Here is a 17,735-nt window from a genome sequence, read left to right on the forward strand (position 1 = left end):
TCATCATATCACCATCACCAGCGTACCAACTGCTACGCGCATCGCAAAGCTGATTAATGAGAGTTGAAAACTCTCGATGTACCTGAGCAGCGTGTGCCATGTCACAGAATTGCGGTCGTCCTTGTTGCCGGGTTTGAACCTGCAACCTTGAGGGCAGTACGCAGGCAAGTTACCAACTCATCATCTAAGGCCGATCAGTGCATTTACGTGCTGTCACGTGGCGGAGGGCGGAAGAGCACGTTGGAGTTGCCGAGGTGGCTGCGTTATGGACGGACAGACGGACGGACCCAACGGTAAGAATCCTACGACGTGCACCCCTCTCAGAGAGAATATACGAGTCATACGAAAAGCAAACACAACGTGCAAGAGGCAACCATGCTTCTGCGCATGTTTAGTGTAATAACGACTGCCACACTTTCTATGTCTCTTTATTACAGTTTTTTTTTATAATTTTGTTCTTTTCATGGCAGACAGTCAGCTTGCCATTTCAAACAAAACAACAATGAATACATAGTTGCGTATAAACAAACAGAAACTGTCACACTAGACAAATACTTTGCGCGGAGTGAACAAAAAAAAATGTACAAAAGGCAACCACGCGTTAGATGCAGCAATGATCTTTCCGCTCGCTGCGCAAGAGAAAGTTAGAAGATACCATTAACGAAATACAGTTACAACATTTTGTGGCGAAGTATTACGAGAGAAAACGTCCTCTGCTCTTCTTGACTTTAATATGTGTAGGTCATTTCCATTTGCGTATAATACTTTCAAACGTGTTCGTTCACTTCATAATGTCTGCAGTGTTGGGAACAATAACTCATCACGGCACCCTTTAAAGTCGATTTCACACCAAATATAATAGAAGGTGACAGCGGAAAATGAACACAAACAGATATGAAACACAACAAAAGAAATGGAGAAAAAATACACAGTTCCATAGCAAATCTTTTTTTCACGCAAGACCCGATGTAGTTACCTTCAAAACCCACAACTGTGGATTGGATAGAATTGAAATGAAAATAAAGAAATGGTATTTTGCAATCGCACGATCGCACGTTCTCGCATCGGAGTCATAATTAACAGATCGGATTACTAATATTTTTCTAGCGCAAATAATACTATAGGGATACTCAATTTGCCATTGCTATAGAGATTCTGTGCATGCATACAAACCAAGAAGCGCTCAAAATATAACGAAGAACAAATAATCAACACACAAAAATGGGAAATCAAAACAAAAACAAAAATCGCAATGCCTCTATGGGTGGAGGGCTAGGAACAGTACTATCTAAGTGCTACTGCGTGGGGTAGTACTACGTAGTACCACGTGGGCTATAAGTATGGAGCGTTGAGTGAATCACATAGTTTCTCAGTATAGATACCCCCAAGACACTTTCTGCGGTAAACTGCGTCGAAAGCATTTCATAGGAAGGGGAATGTATGTATCATAAATGCGGGCATGTACTGAGAGAAACGAAAGGGATATTCACTAATATTACCTTTGGCATCTGGTTTGTCTTGTACAGGATGCTTTTTTTTTAAATTATTATTCCTTATAGATTTTTCTATAAAGCATAGATACCGTTTTTGCAGGTGGGTTCTGCGGACACTCTCTCAAAAAGAGTATGTAACTGCTATACAGGGTGATTGCTCTAACGTGTCCAGAAATTATATTTAAAGCGAGCGATAAAAGAAAAGCAAGTGGTACTTTTCTGCTACTTGAGTAAGAGACAGGTACTGCTTCACTAGAAGCACCTGTTTCTTAGTCAAGTAGCTGAAAACTAGCGCTCGTTTCTCTTTTATCGCTCGCTTTAAATAAAATTTCTGGACACGTTAGAGCAAACACCCTGTATAATCACCTAAAGTTCATTACTTAGCTTTTTAATTAGGTACTCTCGCGCTACAATCCTACAAACAACCCTAGTCGAAAACCACTCTAATTTATTTAAAAAGCCTGAAACGAGCACGTGCGTTGAAATATATCATCGAATGGACATTTTTCAAATTCGTGTCGTATCCTACCGGCTCTCCAGCGAACCACCCTCGGCGCGCGCCAAAACAAACCCACGTGGGCAGCCTAAAAGGCCAAAACCGCTCTTGGAGTGAGGCAGACGAGTTCGTGCGGTGTCCCCGGTGGTCCCCACTCCTGTCGTCCCCATCCAGCGCCATCTATGGGACACGGATATAGCGTTGTCCGCAGCAGCCAAGGTCATAAGCGCCGCAGCGCATGCGCATAAGCAGCTGGGAAAAAGGTTCATTTTGCTGTACCAATGAGCCCAAACCGAAACCGCGTGCATCAGGAACGCAGGGTGGACAGCGCTCATTCCATGTCACAGGGCCACGTGCTTTGGAGACGCTTCTGCGCATGCTCTGCGACCCTGACGGCGCCGAAGAGGGTTCCCTATATATTCCATAGATGGCGCCAAGATGGTGCCGGCTGTGCTTTTGCGCGCGCCGAACGTGTTTCGCTTGACAGCCGCTAGGATACGACGCGAGTTTGAAAGAGGTCGATTGGAGCAGGCGCTCATCTGCTTGACAGATCTACCACCTCGCGAACCGCCGACGGCGAAGGTCATGGGCTCCTAAAGCGCGCGGTTTTGGTTTCGGCTCGTTTGCGTAGCAAAATTTGGCGATGGATATTTTAATACACTTGTTCGTTTCAGGATTTTTTAAAAATACAGAATTGCTTTCAACGAGGATTGTCTCCCATTACGCTGTCTCATTTTTGCCCGAAAGCCCATAATTAAAGTGTTAATTAATGAATTCTAGGTAATCAGTCTCCTATTCGCTGCATACTCTCTTCGTGAGGATGTCCGCCTGGTCGTGTAGCTCAACTACAAGAACGCAGCGTCTTTACTGCCTCTCATAGCTTTCTTATTTAAAAATCTATAACAATAAAAACAACACCCTGTATAACGTGAGAAAATTTGCGAATCATTGGTTGTGATTTTAGGAGATACTGCTTCCATTTTGATACAATGAGAGTATGTCTCCGTTTCCTGTTTTTCAAGGTTCGGTTGGCGAGACCGACATAAAATGTTCTCTCTTTTTTCTTCTTTTTTTTAACGCAGTATCTACGATATGGAATAATACATCAACGGTTGTGATGAAATACGTATTGGCTGGACGCTGGAATCCCTTGCACGGGTATGCACTTTTCAAGCAGTAAAAGTACCAGATACCAGGTCTGCTAGGTCTGATGAAAGTACCAAAGAAGCGTGTCCTGGCACGCCGAAACCATAAATATCTCTCCATCCTACACGGTCTAAGACATTATTCTTTTCATTGCCATTCCGGCCTTCTACTGACGCGAAAGCCCACCAATATACGTATGCGGCTCAGTTGTCTAGGGTAGGAGTGCGGTTTGTGCAGTTTCGACGTGCTTCATAAAGAACTGTGCTGACATCTATACCAATCAGACACTCTAACGCCCCTGCAGCCGAGATAGAACAAATGATTGTTGTTGATAATATGAAATAACAACGGGACGTTGGCAGCAACTTGCAGTTTTTGTTATCGGTGTGAGGTAACTATGGCGTACACCTCCCTGATGCCACCACGCGGTTGACTCAGTGCGGGGGGGGAATATGTTTAATGCAAAGTAAGAAAAAAGAGAAGGGAAAGGTTAGCCACGGTGTGGGCTTGCTATTCCCTAATGCTTTCAAGCAAACAGAAGAAAACAGCTGGGATACAGAGAATTATCAAAAAATACAGAAGAAACAAGACTCAGTGCGCAAAATTGGGAAAAGCGCCAATTACCCTCAACTGACTTGGTACCATCAACAACAATCTGCGTCGATCGCACAGACATAAAGCCTGCTTTTTCCTGAGCGTCCCCTGTCTAGCTTTTAGACGTAATATGTCGTATACGCCCCCGTGTTCTGATAAGGACCTACAGCCCGTACGCACCTCGACGATGACATGACTGATGGTACTGCTTGCTACACACTTGTCTGTAATCTCCAGCTTGTGGCGGAACGATCCCCCTATCGGCGGTGCCGCGCGCGGAGGAGCTGCACCAAAATCCGAGGGAGGGGAGGCAGCACAGGTTGAGCCAGTACGGGCATGTTCCTAAATATCTCTCCCCATTGCTGGCGCTGTGTGGTGTTCGACGCTGCTCGGTCTCCCCTCGGAAACGATTTTGGTATAGCTCTTTCGCGCACGACACTGCCAATAGGGGAACGTTCCGTCACGAGCCATAGAGATTATATACAAGTGCATCGCACGCTGTACATGAAAGTGAAGCTGCTGCCAAATGAATATTAGTTTTGCAAACCAATGCACAAATAAATAAATAGTGTTTTTATAGTGGTATACCCTACCGATAGTGTCTAACAAAAGTAATTTTCACCGATTACCGGGTAACATACGACAATACATTGATATGTATCTGGGCAATACACTGGACGTTCAATTTTGAAAGTAGTCACTTGCAGTGCATTATCAACGGAGTTGATGCCTACGGAGATTCTGTGAATGGATCAAGAGAATCGTTTTGCTCCATCGGTGAGTAGCGGTTCTCTTTCTTAAAAGAAAACAGGATATCCCACAGGGTTAGCGAACTCAAACTGAGGCAGTTCGTACCTCGCGTACGATTGGCTGTAGTCATTCTGAGCGCTTTCTTCAAAGTCTTTATCCTCCAGTGATCCAACGATGTCGTTCTGTAGCGCTTGAGCCTTCTTTACTGCTGGGATCCACTTTTTGATTGGACCGTACAACTTGTTCTTCTTCGCCTTGGTGTCGTGGACGGCGGCGTGAGGCTTCACCACAGGTTTACCGTAGCGTGCTGCGCCTTGGAATGTGTCTTCATCGTAGTTATTGAACCTCTGGTCGTATGTCAGAACCTGAAGACATAAAAAAATTGTGTAATCGGTTATCCAGTTTTTCCTTGCGTGAAGCTCTCTCTTTCTTTGTAAATCCAACGGGTTAAAGCTGTATTCTTGTGCAACTTGAGCCCAGTAGCTCAATGTGCGTGTGGGTTCAGCTGACATTGCCGAACTAATGTTGGTTTTTCTTCTGTGAAACCACCGTGCACTCTACCGCTTTAAAATCGATAGATCTATAGGACCCCTATCGTCGACAGCCTTGTAGGTCCGTCTGTAACAGTTGTGAAGCAGGAAGAAGAAGAGAGAGATGAGTAGAAGCAAGAAGTTACAATGGCACCGAAAGAGTGCGAGTGCCCAAAGAAAACGATCGGAAAATGACCCCATAAGTCTTCTGTGACTTAAGTGCACTCGGCAGAATACCCAAAGATACAGCAATTTCTTTCCATTATTTCATAACTAATATAAGCGTTGTAGAGGGCAACACGTCCATCAAGTCGAATTAAGTTGACGCGATCATTTCTATTCTGCGTGGCCGTATATGATCTAGCCGACAACCTAATTCCATAATTCTCTTGTTAGTAAATCCACCCAGGAAAGTTTCTTTGAAGTCTTCCGAGACATCAATTACTGGCGCGCCATAAGTTGCAGGCGTGTTATGTCATCAATCATCATACGCAAGCGTTCACGGAAAAGCCCTTTGCCCTCCAAGTTAGGTAACTGTTTCTTCTTTCGCGACTTGTATTGCGAAACAGCGACACATAATGAGTACCAAATCATCCTTGCATGCCACATGCTCAATAACTCAGCAACGGTAACAACGTTGTTAAACAAAACGAAATCGTTAAAGGTAATCGTTATACTGCAAAACGAAAATTGTTTGTACACGTCTCACGGCCTAAAGAATTGTTTTGAGTTTGTAGAGAAGAAAATAAATAGGCTGGAGCCTTAACCCATTCTGCTGCAATGGTGCTTCTCCCAGTATGAAGTTGTTATCAGAGTCCGAGCCAGTCTACTGTCGTGACTATATCGTGAGGTAATGTTCGCATCAAAATGCACATTATGGTATGTGTACATGCATACCTTCAGTTTTCCCACTGAGTCAGAAAGAGGCTTTCCAAAGTCGAGGCTTCCTCCGTAGTCGAGGGGACGACCCATGAATTCCCCACCGGGAATCTGCGGACTCGGTATTTCTGCGACGCTCTTTGTCCGGTCAAACACGAAGGCGCTGCTCAGGAAGCTGGCGTAAGGGTTTTTCCGCGGAATGGCAGCGACCAGCGCTGACAACACTGACACCAGTGCTACCTGTAAGAGAGACACAACACGTATAGGACTTCCACGCAAATAGATGCTTCTTCTGGGAACTCCAAATGAACGCACAAATGGCTCTCAGCCCGAGGCAGGCCACTAATGGAGGTGGCGTTTTCATGCCTAGAACATGATGCGTTTGAACACAAACATGACATTACATACTCCATGATGTCATCAGCCGTGACTTAATTGCTGTAGTCGTTGTTGAACACAACGGTTAAGCGATGAAACGCCCCCATAACATCGTCACTCCAAGGAGGACCTTGCGGAAAACGGCCGATGAGATCACGCTTTTGCTCCCAAGACACGCACCGGCTTGACCTATCATGCCTGTATGTTGTTCCCTGTAATCCTCCGTCCTTCTGATCTATCACTGACCTTCGTCGTTCAGAATCTGGAGTAGCGAAGATCTCCTTCACCCGACATGTAATTTCGCTTTTTCCCGTAACGGCAAACGAAGGTGACGTCATATGTTGTCGAAAAACCCCCCCAATATATCCATAGAGACAACTACGATCACGAGTGCTTGTCTATACCTGTGGGTTCATCTTGCGGACTCAAGTGTCAGCACCGTCACGAAACGCTTATACGTCCCTTGCCGAAGGATACCTCAACATCCTTGACAAGCAGTTGACGTACGGACCAGAGTGTCAGCAGTTGGTCTCGAACACAGGTCCCACCAGCTACCGGGTGTAGACACACCAGATTACACCACGTTAGCGTCATCCACTTGTTAACGTGCCAAAACCTTGTTCAGAGATCTCACCTACCCAGTTCTCGCATGCATTTTTCCACTGGCTGTCACATTCACATAAACGCACGTCCAGGAGTACGGCATTGTTGGACTGTGTGAGCTCGAGTTCGTGAACCGCCGTTCTCTAGTTACTATTTTTTTGTTTCGTGTTAGTGCCGCAATGCAACTGTAGTTCTGAGCAGCGTACAGACATGCACAGATAGGACAGCTGGAAGGAGTGGGAGGCAGGGTGGTTAGTATATGCGTCCTGGGCCCACTTCAGGGGGGCTGTGGCGACATTCGTCTTTAAAATCAGCGGGGAGATCTCAGGGAGACCTCAGACAGCAGAGGCGGTGGTAGGATTCAGACCTGCCACGCCTAGTCTACAGCACGACCTTGGAGCCACCATCAACGAGCTGATACATGAGGAGATGTAAAAGAAGTGATGCTCCAGATAAACCTGGTGGCAAGACTTCTGTGGTGGTGGTGTCCGGTTTGACTTATGGCGCCTGAATACTAGGCACCCCAGAGCCATTATGCATGCAGCGCCCCTCATATGTGACAAGAAAGGGTCGCGCATGTTCTAGAAGCACAGGGTAAGGTGGGGCAAGATGAGACACGGGGCAAGGCGCGATATTTTCTGTTCGACGCCTCCTGTCGCAAAGACGCGTTGCTCCATGCGCATGTAACTTTACTCATAGGTGGCTCTGTATGTCCGCTGTATTGCACGTGAGTATTATTCATATTGATGGTTGCGTTGAAGAGAAAAAAATCGATTACTTCTGCCTGGAATGTAAAGACCGCGATTTTCTGTAGTCCCTTTTCTTGTCATCTGTGCAGCAGCGTTTCGCAGGACTATTCTGTCAATGTAAGTCCATATCGAATATCTTTATTCATTCATCTAGATATATGCAAAATATGGACATTCTCGGTTACCCTGTGTTTAACAGCAAAATTAATGAATTCGATTACATGCACAGGGCAAGATGCGAAAATTTAAATTAATGCAATTTAAATTTAATGTAATTTAGAAACTGATCACTCAACTATTGGGTAGCTTTATGCTTGTTCCTCAGATATTTCTTTTTTGCATATTGCCTAGTATTTCCCAACAAATTTTTCTGTTTCCTGGGATATTTCCAACAAGGCAGAAGCGCACTCAAAAGCGAGCCACCAGCGACACATCAGACTGGCGGTGCCTTGTTTGCAAAGGACGGTGGAGCAAAATAGCACCGGGTTCTGTGTGGTTTTATTGCACATTATGTTTGTCAGGGGCTCAAGGCAGCTGTGTAGGTGCTTGGATTGCAAAAACTAATTTGTATAGTTCATTACCACGGCGTCATCATCTTGCTTCCCCCGATGTCTCGTCTTGCCCCGATGGTTGGGGCAAGATGAAACAATCTGCATTTTTGAATTTCTTGTTCTGTGTTTATTTTAAAACCGGCTGCGTCCGCTCTGATTTACAGATCAGAAGCTCTAGACCTCTGAGAATGTGCCTATTCCTAGTTTTTTTGAAAAACATGAAAAATAGAAATTCCATATTCAATTGCAAATTTCTGTCTCATCTTGCCCCACTTTACCCTAAGTGTTTCTGATCTCGGTACTCGCGACGGCCGCTCACGACAGTCCGTTCCAGACGCGGTTGTTTCGGCTGGACTTAATGGCTGACTGCAAGGGACCTGGCATAAGCTCGCTAGTTAAGTATTTCATAATACTACGTATGTGGGAAAGCGGCGGTCTTTGACCACGCGGTAACACCAAGTCAGAGTTCAGACGAAGGGCATGGCTGGAAAGATATGTAACATGTAATTATGCGAACCTTGGCAATTCACACGGACAGCTGTCCGAAGAAAGTGCATGATGTACTCTTTTCGCAAAACGCAAGTGCAAACGCGAGGGCGTGACCAAAGCTATGCACCGCTGCGAAAGCTGAAGTGCATACTCAGGCTGTTCAGAGCTGCCATTTGCAACACTTAATACGTGTAACAGCATCACATGTGGACGTTCGCCCACATTCACGCTATTATGTTCTAAGTTCCTTCAGTTGCGTGCGCAGAGTCGCTGTGTCGTCTCTGAATATTCAGAAGCATTGCATTGTGTCGGCAACATGCCATATAGTTTTGTTTCTGTCCCCTTTCCTTTTCCAGTGCAAGACACGTACACGGACTACGCGGAAGGCATTGCACATCTGTTGAAGTGCAGTACTCTGGAAATATTTCTGTCTCCGGAGAAACTTAAGACACGAAGAACGAGGAAAAGTGTAGACAAAAGGAGGCGCACCACTAATCTCTTCGACCACCCACACACGTTATTTTGTCTCCCTCCGTTGAAGCTTTGTCATGGGTTGGTACCGACAGTTGTGTGGTAAGACAGCGATGTGGCATAATTTGGGCAGGGCTCGCACGTGCAGTGACATGGCCTACGGCAAGCAACTGGCGGGTATTCCCTCTTTCTAATGACAACAACATGACGTGTACCGTGTAGTCTTTCCAGTTCTTTCGTTCCGTGGTCTCTTGCTCGTTTCCCCCTCCCTCACTTCGCGATGTCTGAGTGGGATGGATACAGCACGTACTTCACGCCGAGGAGTACGACTTCTTCGCTGGGTGAAAATTACTGTTCTGCTGCAGAAACGTACACTCTTTCGGACAGAAATATGATGTATGTCTTCGAATGGGCATATCCTAGACATCGCTCGTGTATGCAACGTGTGCTCGACTGGTGTTTGACACATTGTGACACTCTTTGTTTTTAGTGCCTTGAGACTTCGCTTTTGGTGACAAGCTCGGTGATGATGTTCTCATTTATTCTTTCAAAGCGTTTCAAAGCGCCGAGGTTAGTGTAGTTTCCCTTTCTTTTATTAATAACGCGTCCTGGAGTAGCCAGTCCCGAGTGGCTCGAGACTACCATCTCCATTTTTTTCTTTTAAAATCAATCAATCAATCAATCACATTCATTATGGATAGGACTTACAGCGATGTCTGCGAAGTGCAGCGTTTTGGATGGAGTCGACGATTATCGAAACCTACGTCTTAATAATCACCGGGATTACAAAACGTCGAGATTATCTCCTGTTCTGTGGTCTATTCATGCATGGGGTCGCAATTAATTAGAATTTCCCACCGGCCTGTGAACCGCACCTTTGAACCCTGTCTGGCCGTGCGTACCTTTGACCGACACGGAGTGATCTACTCCGATCCTTCATCCTGACAGCCCCACAGACTAAATAGCAATCGGTTACTTTTTTCACTACTGACTCCTGACGTTGTCTTGGCCCACAGATATGTGGCTCAGCAGATGTGAAAATAGACCACTAACCCAGTCCAACTACGATAGTTGCTGTAGTTGCGCACAGGGATTTTCCCACTCTCCCAGCACACCCAAACACTTCCCCCTCCCCAAGGATCTAATACACCACGCCCCTCCTAAATGCATAAAAAGACCAAAAGGAAAGCACAAAATTTCTATGTTAGCGCCGCGAAGCAACTGTGGCTATTAGTGGCGTACAGACGTGGACAGATGGAGAGAGGACAGCAGGAAGGAGTGGTGGACGGGGGCGGGGGGTTAGTATGCGTCCTGGGCAGACTTCAGGGGAAACTGTGCCGACATTTTTCCGGAAGGTCTGCCGGAAAACCCAGGGAAAACCTCAGACAGCACAGCCGGTGCGGGGATTCGAACTCGCGCCACCTCCCAGTCTCGACTTGGAAAGCGGTCGTCCTAACTACTACGCCACGGAAGGTTGTACTGCGCTTCTGTATAACGAATACCCATACATGAAAATTATGGAACAGGAGAAGGATGAAGCAAGGCTAAAAGGAAACAAGAAACTGGACGCCTTCGGGCTCGGGGCCATAATTCGTGGACAGCTTCATCTTCAGGGGGTCCCAGAAAACGTGTCATTGAATTATAATAAAAAAACTACACCACCTAGAATCATGCCGTCAACGGCATTTGTTCTTACTGGGTTTTTGCCACCTCCTCGTGTGAATGTCGTGTACGTAAATTTAATTATGTAAATTTTTGCGAGCTTAAGTCGGAAATTTGCCTAGTAAAGGTCACTTTTTTACCCCACCAATGTGAAGAGCGTGTCAAATTTAGTCAAATTAATGATAATTGACAGGGATATTCAGAAGCTATCCCATCGGAAAAAATAGCCGAACATCATGCTCTACGGAGGTCGCACAGAATAGCGCACGATGAATTTTTCAGCGCAATCTTTGTCAGTCCGACGAAAGGAGGTTGGAAACCCAGCCCTCCCCGACATCGCAGAAAGAGATAAAACAGGCACGGCTTATCACGTCCGACTTTCGCTGGGATAATGCTTTCCCTCTGCCAATTTTAGGAACTGTTACTTTTTCTGCTATCGCTCTGTGGGCTGGCTTCGGAACCTCCTTTCGTCGCATTGAGAGCGATTGCGCTCAAAAAGTCATCGCGCTCTATGGTCCGGTGCTCCGAAAAGCATGATATTCGGCTATTTTTTCCGATGGGATAGCTCGTGAATATCACTGTGAATTATCATGAATTTGAGTGAATTCGGCACGCTCTTCATATTGGTGGGGTAAAAAAGTGACCTTTAACTGGCAAATTTCCGAGTTCAGTTCGCAAATATTTACATAATTAAACTTGGAGTACATGACATTCACATTAGGAGGTGACAAAAACCTAATAAGAACAAATGCTCTTGACCGCATGATTCTAGGTGGCGTAGTTTTTTTATTATAATTCAATGACACGTTTTCTGGGACACGCTGTATGTACACACCAGCACTGCCAAAGAAAAACATGTCGCCGTATACATAGTTACGGCGCACGTAAGTTCTAATCAGAGCACATGCGTGTCCGGTGTTTCACACTTCATGTAAATTGCATCCCGGTTTACGGAGCAGTACGCTGATTAGCCCTACTGCGTGCTCACGTTGTTGTGTGGTGCAGAGGAACAACAATCAGAGCATCAACAACAATCACGGGACATGTCAAGCGAAACCGCTTCACAGGGGCGCATACAAGCAACGTAAACAAAGCGAGGGGTCTCGCAAGCGTCGGAAAATGCTGTAATGGACAGCCTGCGGAAGACATAATTGCGCTTTGGAACTAATTCGCTTAAGCTGCAACACGCGGAGGCCGCAATGGGAAGAGGTTGAGGGCATCACGCACGCGCATTCCTCAGTGGGTAACGGGGTAGAAAAAGATTCCGAGGCTTTCAGACGCTGCGTCCACGCTCCAACCGTGGTGTGAAGGACAGCAGGAGAATCGTCATCCATCTTCCGGAATGGTCTCGAGCAAGGAGGGAGTCGTAGACTCGAGGACACGAGAAGAACGCGCAGACGAGACTTGGACTTGGACACAGGCGGTTCGAGAGCATGGGCGGATCCAGACCATCGGTTTGGCGGGGTCGAAGCGCGTAGTGGGGGAGGGGAAAGAGGGAAATCTAATGTATAAACTAACGTTTTGGGTGAGGCGATCACTCCCCCACTCCCCCCCCCCCCCCCACCGACCCACCCACCCTAGATCCGCCACTGTCCGAGAGTCGGACCGGATACCTTCCGAAGCTACTAAGCGCTTGGTTGAATAGCGCATCTTGACTTTCTCTTGGCAAACTCTAAAATAATACCAACGAACCAATCACAAGTATGTCTAAAACAAATGTGAGATATATCAACATAACACTTAATAGAATAGAAACTCGTAACCAGTGTCGTGTGGAGTGCTGGAAGTACCAAGTACTCAAGTAGCGTCTAGCGCATATTTTTGAGTGCTTGTGGTTGACTTTGGGTATATTATTCCATCGGCGGTTATATGCAAAAAATAATTATATTTCGTAGTTCATGATTGACTCGCAATTATGATACGGCGTAAACAAAAATAGACTGAAGGACTCCCACTCTCTCGTTTTACATTTCGCCCTTTTTTATATGCGAGCAATGATAGTTGCTAACATTCGCTAACAGTCGCAAACAAGAATGAGACATCAAAAATTAAGCTTTGCTCTGCGCCTCATAACCTTTCCTGTCTTTGTTTTTCTTTGTTTTCGTGATTTTGCTAACGCGGCTAGATATGTTTTTACACGAGTTTTCCTTCGAACCTAATACATGAGGTTTTTTGTCTCCTTTCAATTAGTCGTATCCTTCGTTGAATCCGGTGTTTTCTATGAATCATGGGAAAACGGTCGCCTTCCGTGTCTACGCTAGCAGATGACGCGCACTATGGGTGCTGGAGGTGGATGTGCCTGGCTCTAGAAACATCTCTAGAAAGCGGTAAAGCGCGCCCTGTCAGAACCTGACTAATAGATTGTGTTTTTCTGTGTGGGTACATAAACTAATTTACCAGTACGCAAGCAATGTAACATTGAGTATAACATCTGCAACAAGCAAACTTCAAGCGTGCGTCACATGTATAAGCAGCGATTTTCAGTTGCAGCTGAAAAAAAAAAAAAGTGTTCAATTCAAAATGTCTAAAATTCGTTTCTGATGTTGTGGGTTTCATATTCTTCCATACATTCATATGTAGGAGAAGTACGCAGCATTACCGTCGCTGTGCCAGTACCTGGAACCGTATAGTCCTGAAGGGAACAGTCGGCCCTTCACAACAGCGCAACAGTCACCCATACTGCTTCAGAAGCGACTGGGAAACCAATTCTTAACACGCAACGATCACAAAGCACCTTGCCTATCGGAACCTGTGAGGCGCTTGACACGGAAGCGAGGACACTGACGTCACTTCCGCACGAAATTATCGGTGACCTATTCTACAGGATATTGCATAGCCTTGTTTACATATCCCCCATCTGCAGAATATCACACACCTTCATATTTTTTGTACATCCTAAAAACACTGCCACCTAAGCACACGGCAAGCAGTTTATCTCCAAACATATATATTCATTATCAGGCGACGCAGGCCAAAACTATTTCACTAATTAGCCACTTCTGCCCATTTAATGAGCAACCCACTTACTTATAATTTAATGCCCGTTAACCAAACTAAGGCTATATGCGTTGCAGAAACGCACCAGTGCTCTGCTCGTCGCAAACCGCCTGCGACCAATGGCCTCATCGAGCGCTCGTAGCAATGCTCTGCAGGAAGGGATTGCTCACTTGGGAGAAATGGCGATTCAAGGCGAGTGCATTGAAAAAAGATAGATGTGTTCGATTGCCCCGCATATACTGTGTCGTGTCCTGTCTATTCATGCGCCTATTTTGATCGATTACGTTTAGAAGGCAATGACGTTGTGTATTATAATGTGCACGATTTTAGTTCAACCGTGTCCGCGGTATTAGTGCTCCTCGGTGAAGAACGTTCTTATCCGCCGCCGGCCTTGGAGAAGTAAAGCTGACATAGAAAACATCGATGCTCTGTCGTGGGTAACTACAGCCATCGTAAAAATTGCCCCGTGTGACTCATTGTACTTTTAAAACAACCATGGGGGTGATGTCGTAGACTCAATCACGGTGTGTGTGTGTGGCGGGGGGGCGGGGGGGGGGCTTCTGGAAAATAATGCTTCCATGTCGTGGTTCCCTGGCGATGAGTGCTTCCCTAACTGGTTCTTCATTTCTTTTCTTTTGATCGATTTTCCTCTTACACAAAAAAACAAAACCAAGAGAAAGCGTTGTTCCAACTTGTTGCAAACGTTGTTTCAAGAGCAACGTTTCAACGTGGCTGCACGACCGTTGTCCGCGAACGGTTGCGCCTCATTAAATTCGTTTTTTTTTTTTTGATCAAATCGATTGGATTATGTTTAACGTACGTAATGGACAGTTTGTAGAAACAGGTGTGAGAAGACCATTCCAAAGATCACAGTTCAAAATACATATCCCTGTTCGACGTTGAACTCAGCACTGTACAGAATCCGTGAATGCGAATGGAAAAGAAGTTTTAAAAAAGAAAACCGCTACCGCACGAAACCGCTATTTAAACACCTCAGTAAAAGCAATATTACCTAATTCAGCTTCGTTATCCTGCATCACATCCTGCCCCATTGTGCCTTGGGGTAGTGGGCCGCACCTTACGTGGCGAATTTCCCCATTCATTATCATTAATTATTTGTTGCTGTTGTTGTTCGTTATCGAGTTTTCCTAAGTACTTGTTAGCACAGAGTAATAACACTACATTCCAAAACAAATATATTCTACGCGTTTGTTACGTTTCTCTTGAGAGACAGGTTTAAAGGGAACAGATCACATAAAACCCATATTGTGCTGAGAATACAACTACGCTTACTATACAGCCGTATTTATAAATATTCTTACATGCAATTAATGTTACACACTCCACACAACGTTTAATATGGCGAGTTCCACCGCTCGTCGTATAGTGTAGCTCGGGCTTGAGTGTGCGTATTACACTGGTCGCTTCAGTGCAACGTAGTATTGGTCGTTCCCTTCGCTCTTCGTTCGTTCCTGCAGTGATTCCACGCCGGCACGCTGCACCGCGATGTGCGAGAACGACCAGTGGCACTTGCCAGTAGACGAAGGCCCTATTTAACCTGTCATGTCCGATCGTGCTCTGGAATTTGGCGGTGGCACCCCGCAGTGCTCCAGGAAGTTCAAGGTGAAGATCTTGCTCACGCGCTTCAGAAGGAAGGAAGTCATTTTGCTCCATAATAGTCACGTTTTTATGGGACGCACGCAATCGAATCAATTCAAGTCGCCCAGAGGTCCAGTTCTAACGAAAAAGGAAAGATCATACAACGCTACTGTATTGTCAGTGGTTTGGACATGGGCGTTCCCAGGATTTTTTTTTTTCAAAGGGGGAGGGGGGGGCTAAGCGTGCAACCACCCTCTCTCTCACACACACACACACAGAGACAGACCCTGCGGACTGTGCGGGTGTTCAGAGGTTCATATTTTATGGCATATCTAAGGAAAATAACGATGACCTATATGACTAAAGAGTGCACGATTTTCACAAGTGACCTTGAAGCTCTAGAAAAAAGGGGGGCACGGCAACCCTTGCCCCTCTCTCGGCAAGTCCATGTGTTGGAGTCAACCTCACGTGGGTTGCAGGATTCTGTGCCGGTGCACTTCTGCTGTGCCTTTTAATGCGCATTGCAGGACGTGCTCATACCTGCTCTTATCGTAGTAAATACAAAGCAATGCATATATTCGAGTGGCTTCCTTCTCAGGGCCCTCACCTCCTGCATACTACTACCAGCACTACCACTGCTGCCTACCACTACGCCTGACCTACAAGTGGCCTGAGGTTTCGAACGATACATGTCCAAGCTGAGCGCCCGGTTTCATGATGACCCATAACGCTGCTTCTGTCACCGGGAGACATGCCTAAAGCGACAGTGCTATCCAGCACTTGGTCATACCGACCTGCTGCAGTCGAACCGGACAGATACAAGAAACATGGCTCGGAACGGAGCGCAAATGGCCGGACCGAATAAGGGGCTTGCCCAGGCGGGAGGCATCCGTATCAGCCAGCTACTTGCAAACTTGCTGGTATGAAATGTATCCGTTTCCAAACATTTTTTTGGGAAGAGGTTGTAACATCTCTGGGGGATGTGCGTTGAGGAGAGTATCGGAAAAATCCCTTGCACCCGTCAGGAAATGGCGAGTGGGCTAAGAGGGAACTTTCTTTAGACAGTGGAAGATCCACGGTTTCTTAAAGATTCGAAGAAACATTTCTTCATGTACGTTGACACAGACGAGAGAGAGTTCTATGGGGAAGTGTCGGCACTTTAACTTAGGAAAGCTACCGAATGGAATTAATAGTTTAACTCTTGGCACTGCTTTTGACGCGTCTGAAGGTGCATCAGAGCTGCATCTTCACATGATGTGCCCTAAAATGTCTAGTACACTATGTAGCCCCGTTTGTTTCTCTGGTTTACCGTATCACTACTTCAGTGAAGTAAGCAACCAAAGCGAACTGTGAAAGTCTGCGAAATGGGCTGTAAGATGGCTGTGGTGCTCGTTCTTCGATCCCTCTGGGGAAACTTGTCGCCATCTATACCGACATACACCCGTAACGTTAATTTCATCAACTCATTCCTTCAAACTTGATGCCGGAATACAAAGAAACGAAAGGAAACAAATAAATTTTAACAAAAAATTGAGCTGCAACTATACCGTGAAATGTTTACCCATTTTTCAATTCAAATAAATGTTCAATGCAAAGGCTATCTTTCTTGTTGTGTCTTCATGCCCTGTGTCAGTCCTTGGCCTGTTGTGCAGTCAATAACCATGTAGCGTCATCATCAAGTTTTGCTACGACTCCTTCGATGCCCTGTAAATATCTTCGTGTTTACCACCATGGGAGACGTTCGTGGGCCGGTCATTACCACGACAGTACGCCTCCAAACAATAGATCGTGTCCCATTGTGTTCGTTGCACCTGAATCGGTTGTGAGCTGTTTCATCTATAGTATAGACGGCGCAGATGATATTATTTTGGTTTCAAGGCCAGGTTCTAACATGACACTTGCCTCGACCAGGAAACTCATTAAGTTCCCGTCGGACAAAGGGAAGATTCCGTTTTAATTTTCTTCTTCGTTCTTTCCTTTCTAGATAGCCTTGTAGCGCATGTGACTTCCGTTCGGTTGACCCTCAATTCAAGTATAATATATATAGCCTCGGCAGGTAATTTGAGCGCGTTTAGCTAACCCATATTTTGTGAGGTGCAGCGACGCAGAAAGAGCAAGACGGTGTCAATGTGACGAGGTGTTTGGAACGTTCTGTGCACAACAAACAAAGGCAGTCTCTGTTGCCTTTCGCCTAACGCACATTAAAGGTGCACATTATAGCTTACTGAAATATTATATTATAATTGGGGGTTTACGTCGCGAGACAACTGAGATCATGAGCGACGCCACAGCGGTCGGTCGGTGGATTGCCTTAGTGAAATATTGCTTCGGAAGGTAGTTTTGTAGGC

General features: G+C 45.8%; 1 protein-coding gene across 1 annotated transcript in view; it reads right to left on the reverse strand.

Annotated features, from left to right (window-relative positions):
- Nucleotides 1–421: 421 nt before the first annotated feature.
- The window catches only part of LOC135396166 (uncharacterized), a 48,884-nt gene continuing 31,570 nt past the window's right edge, over nucleotides 422–17,735 (reverse strand). Inside the window, exons 2-3 of the mRNA XM_064627197.1 lie at nucleotides 5,907–6,128; nucleotides 422–4,844 (exon numbers count right to left, since the gene is read on the reverse strand). Coding sequence (XP_064483267.1) covers nucleotides 4,527–4,844; nucleotides 5,907–6,128 — 540 coding nt within the window. The 3' untranslated portion in view covers nucleotides 422–4,526. The remainder of the gene's footprint in view (nucleotides 4,845–5,906; nucleotides 6,129–17,735) is intronic.

The sequence above is a fragment of the Ornithodoros turicata genome, chromosome 5 (genome assembly GCF_037126465.1).
Source record: "Ornithodoros turicata isolate Travis chromosome 5, ASM3712646v1, whole genome shotgun sequence".
NCBI classification, from domain to species: domain Eukaryota; kingdom Metazoa; phylum Arthropoda; class Arachnida; order Ixodida; family Argasidae; genus Ornithodoros; species Ornithodoros turicata.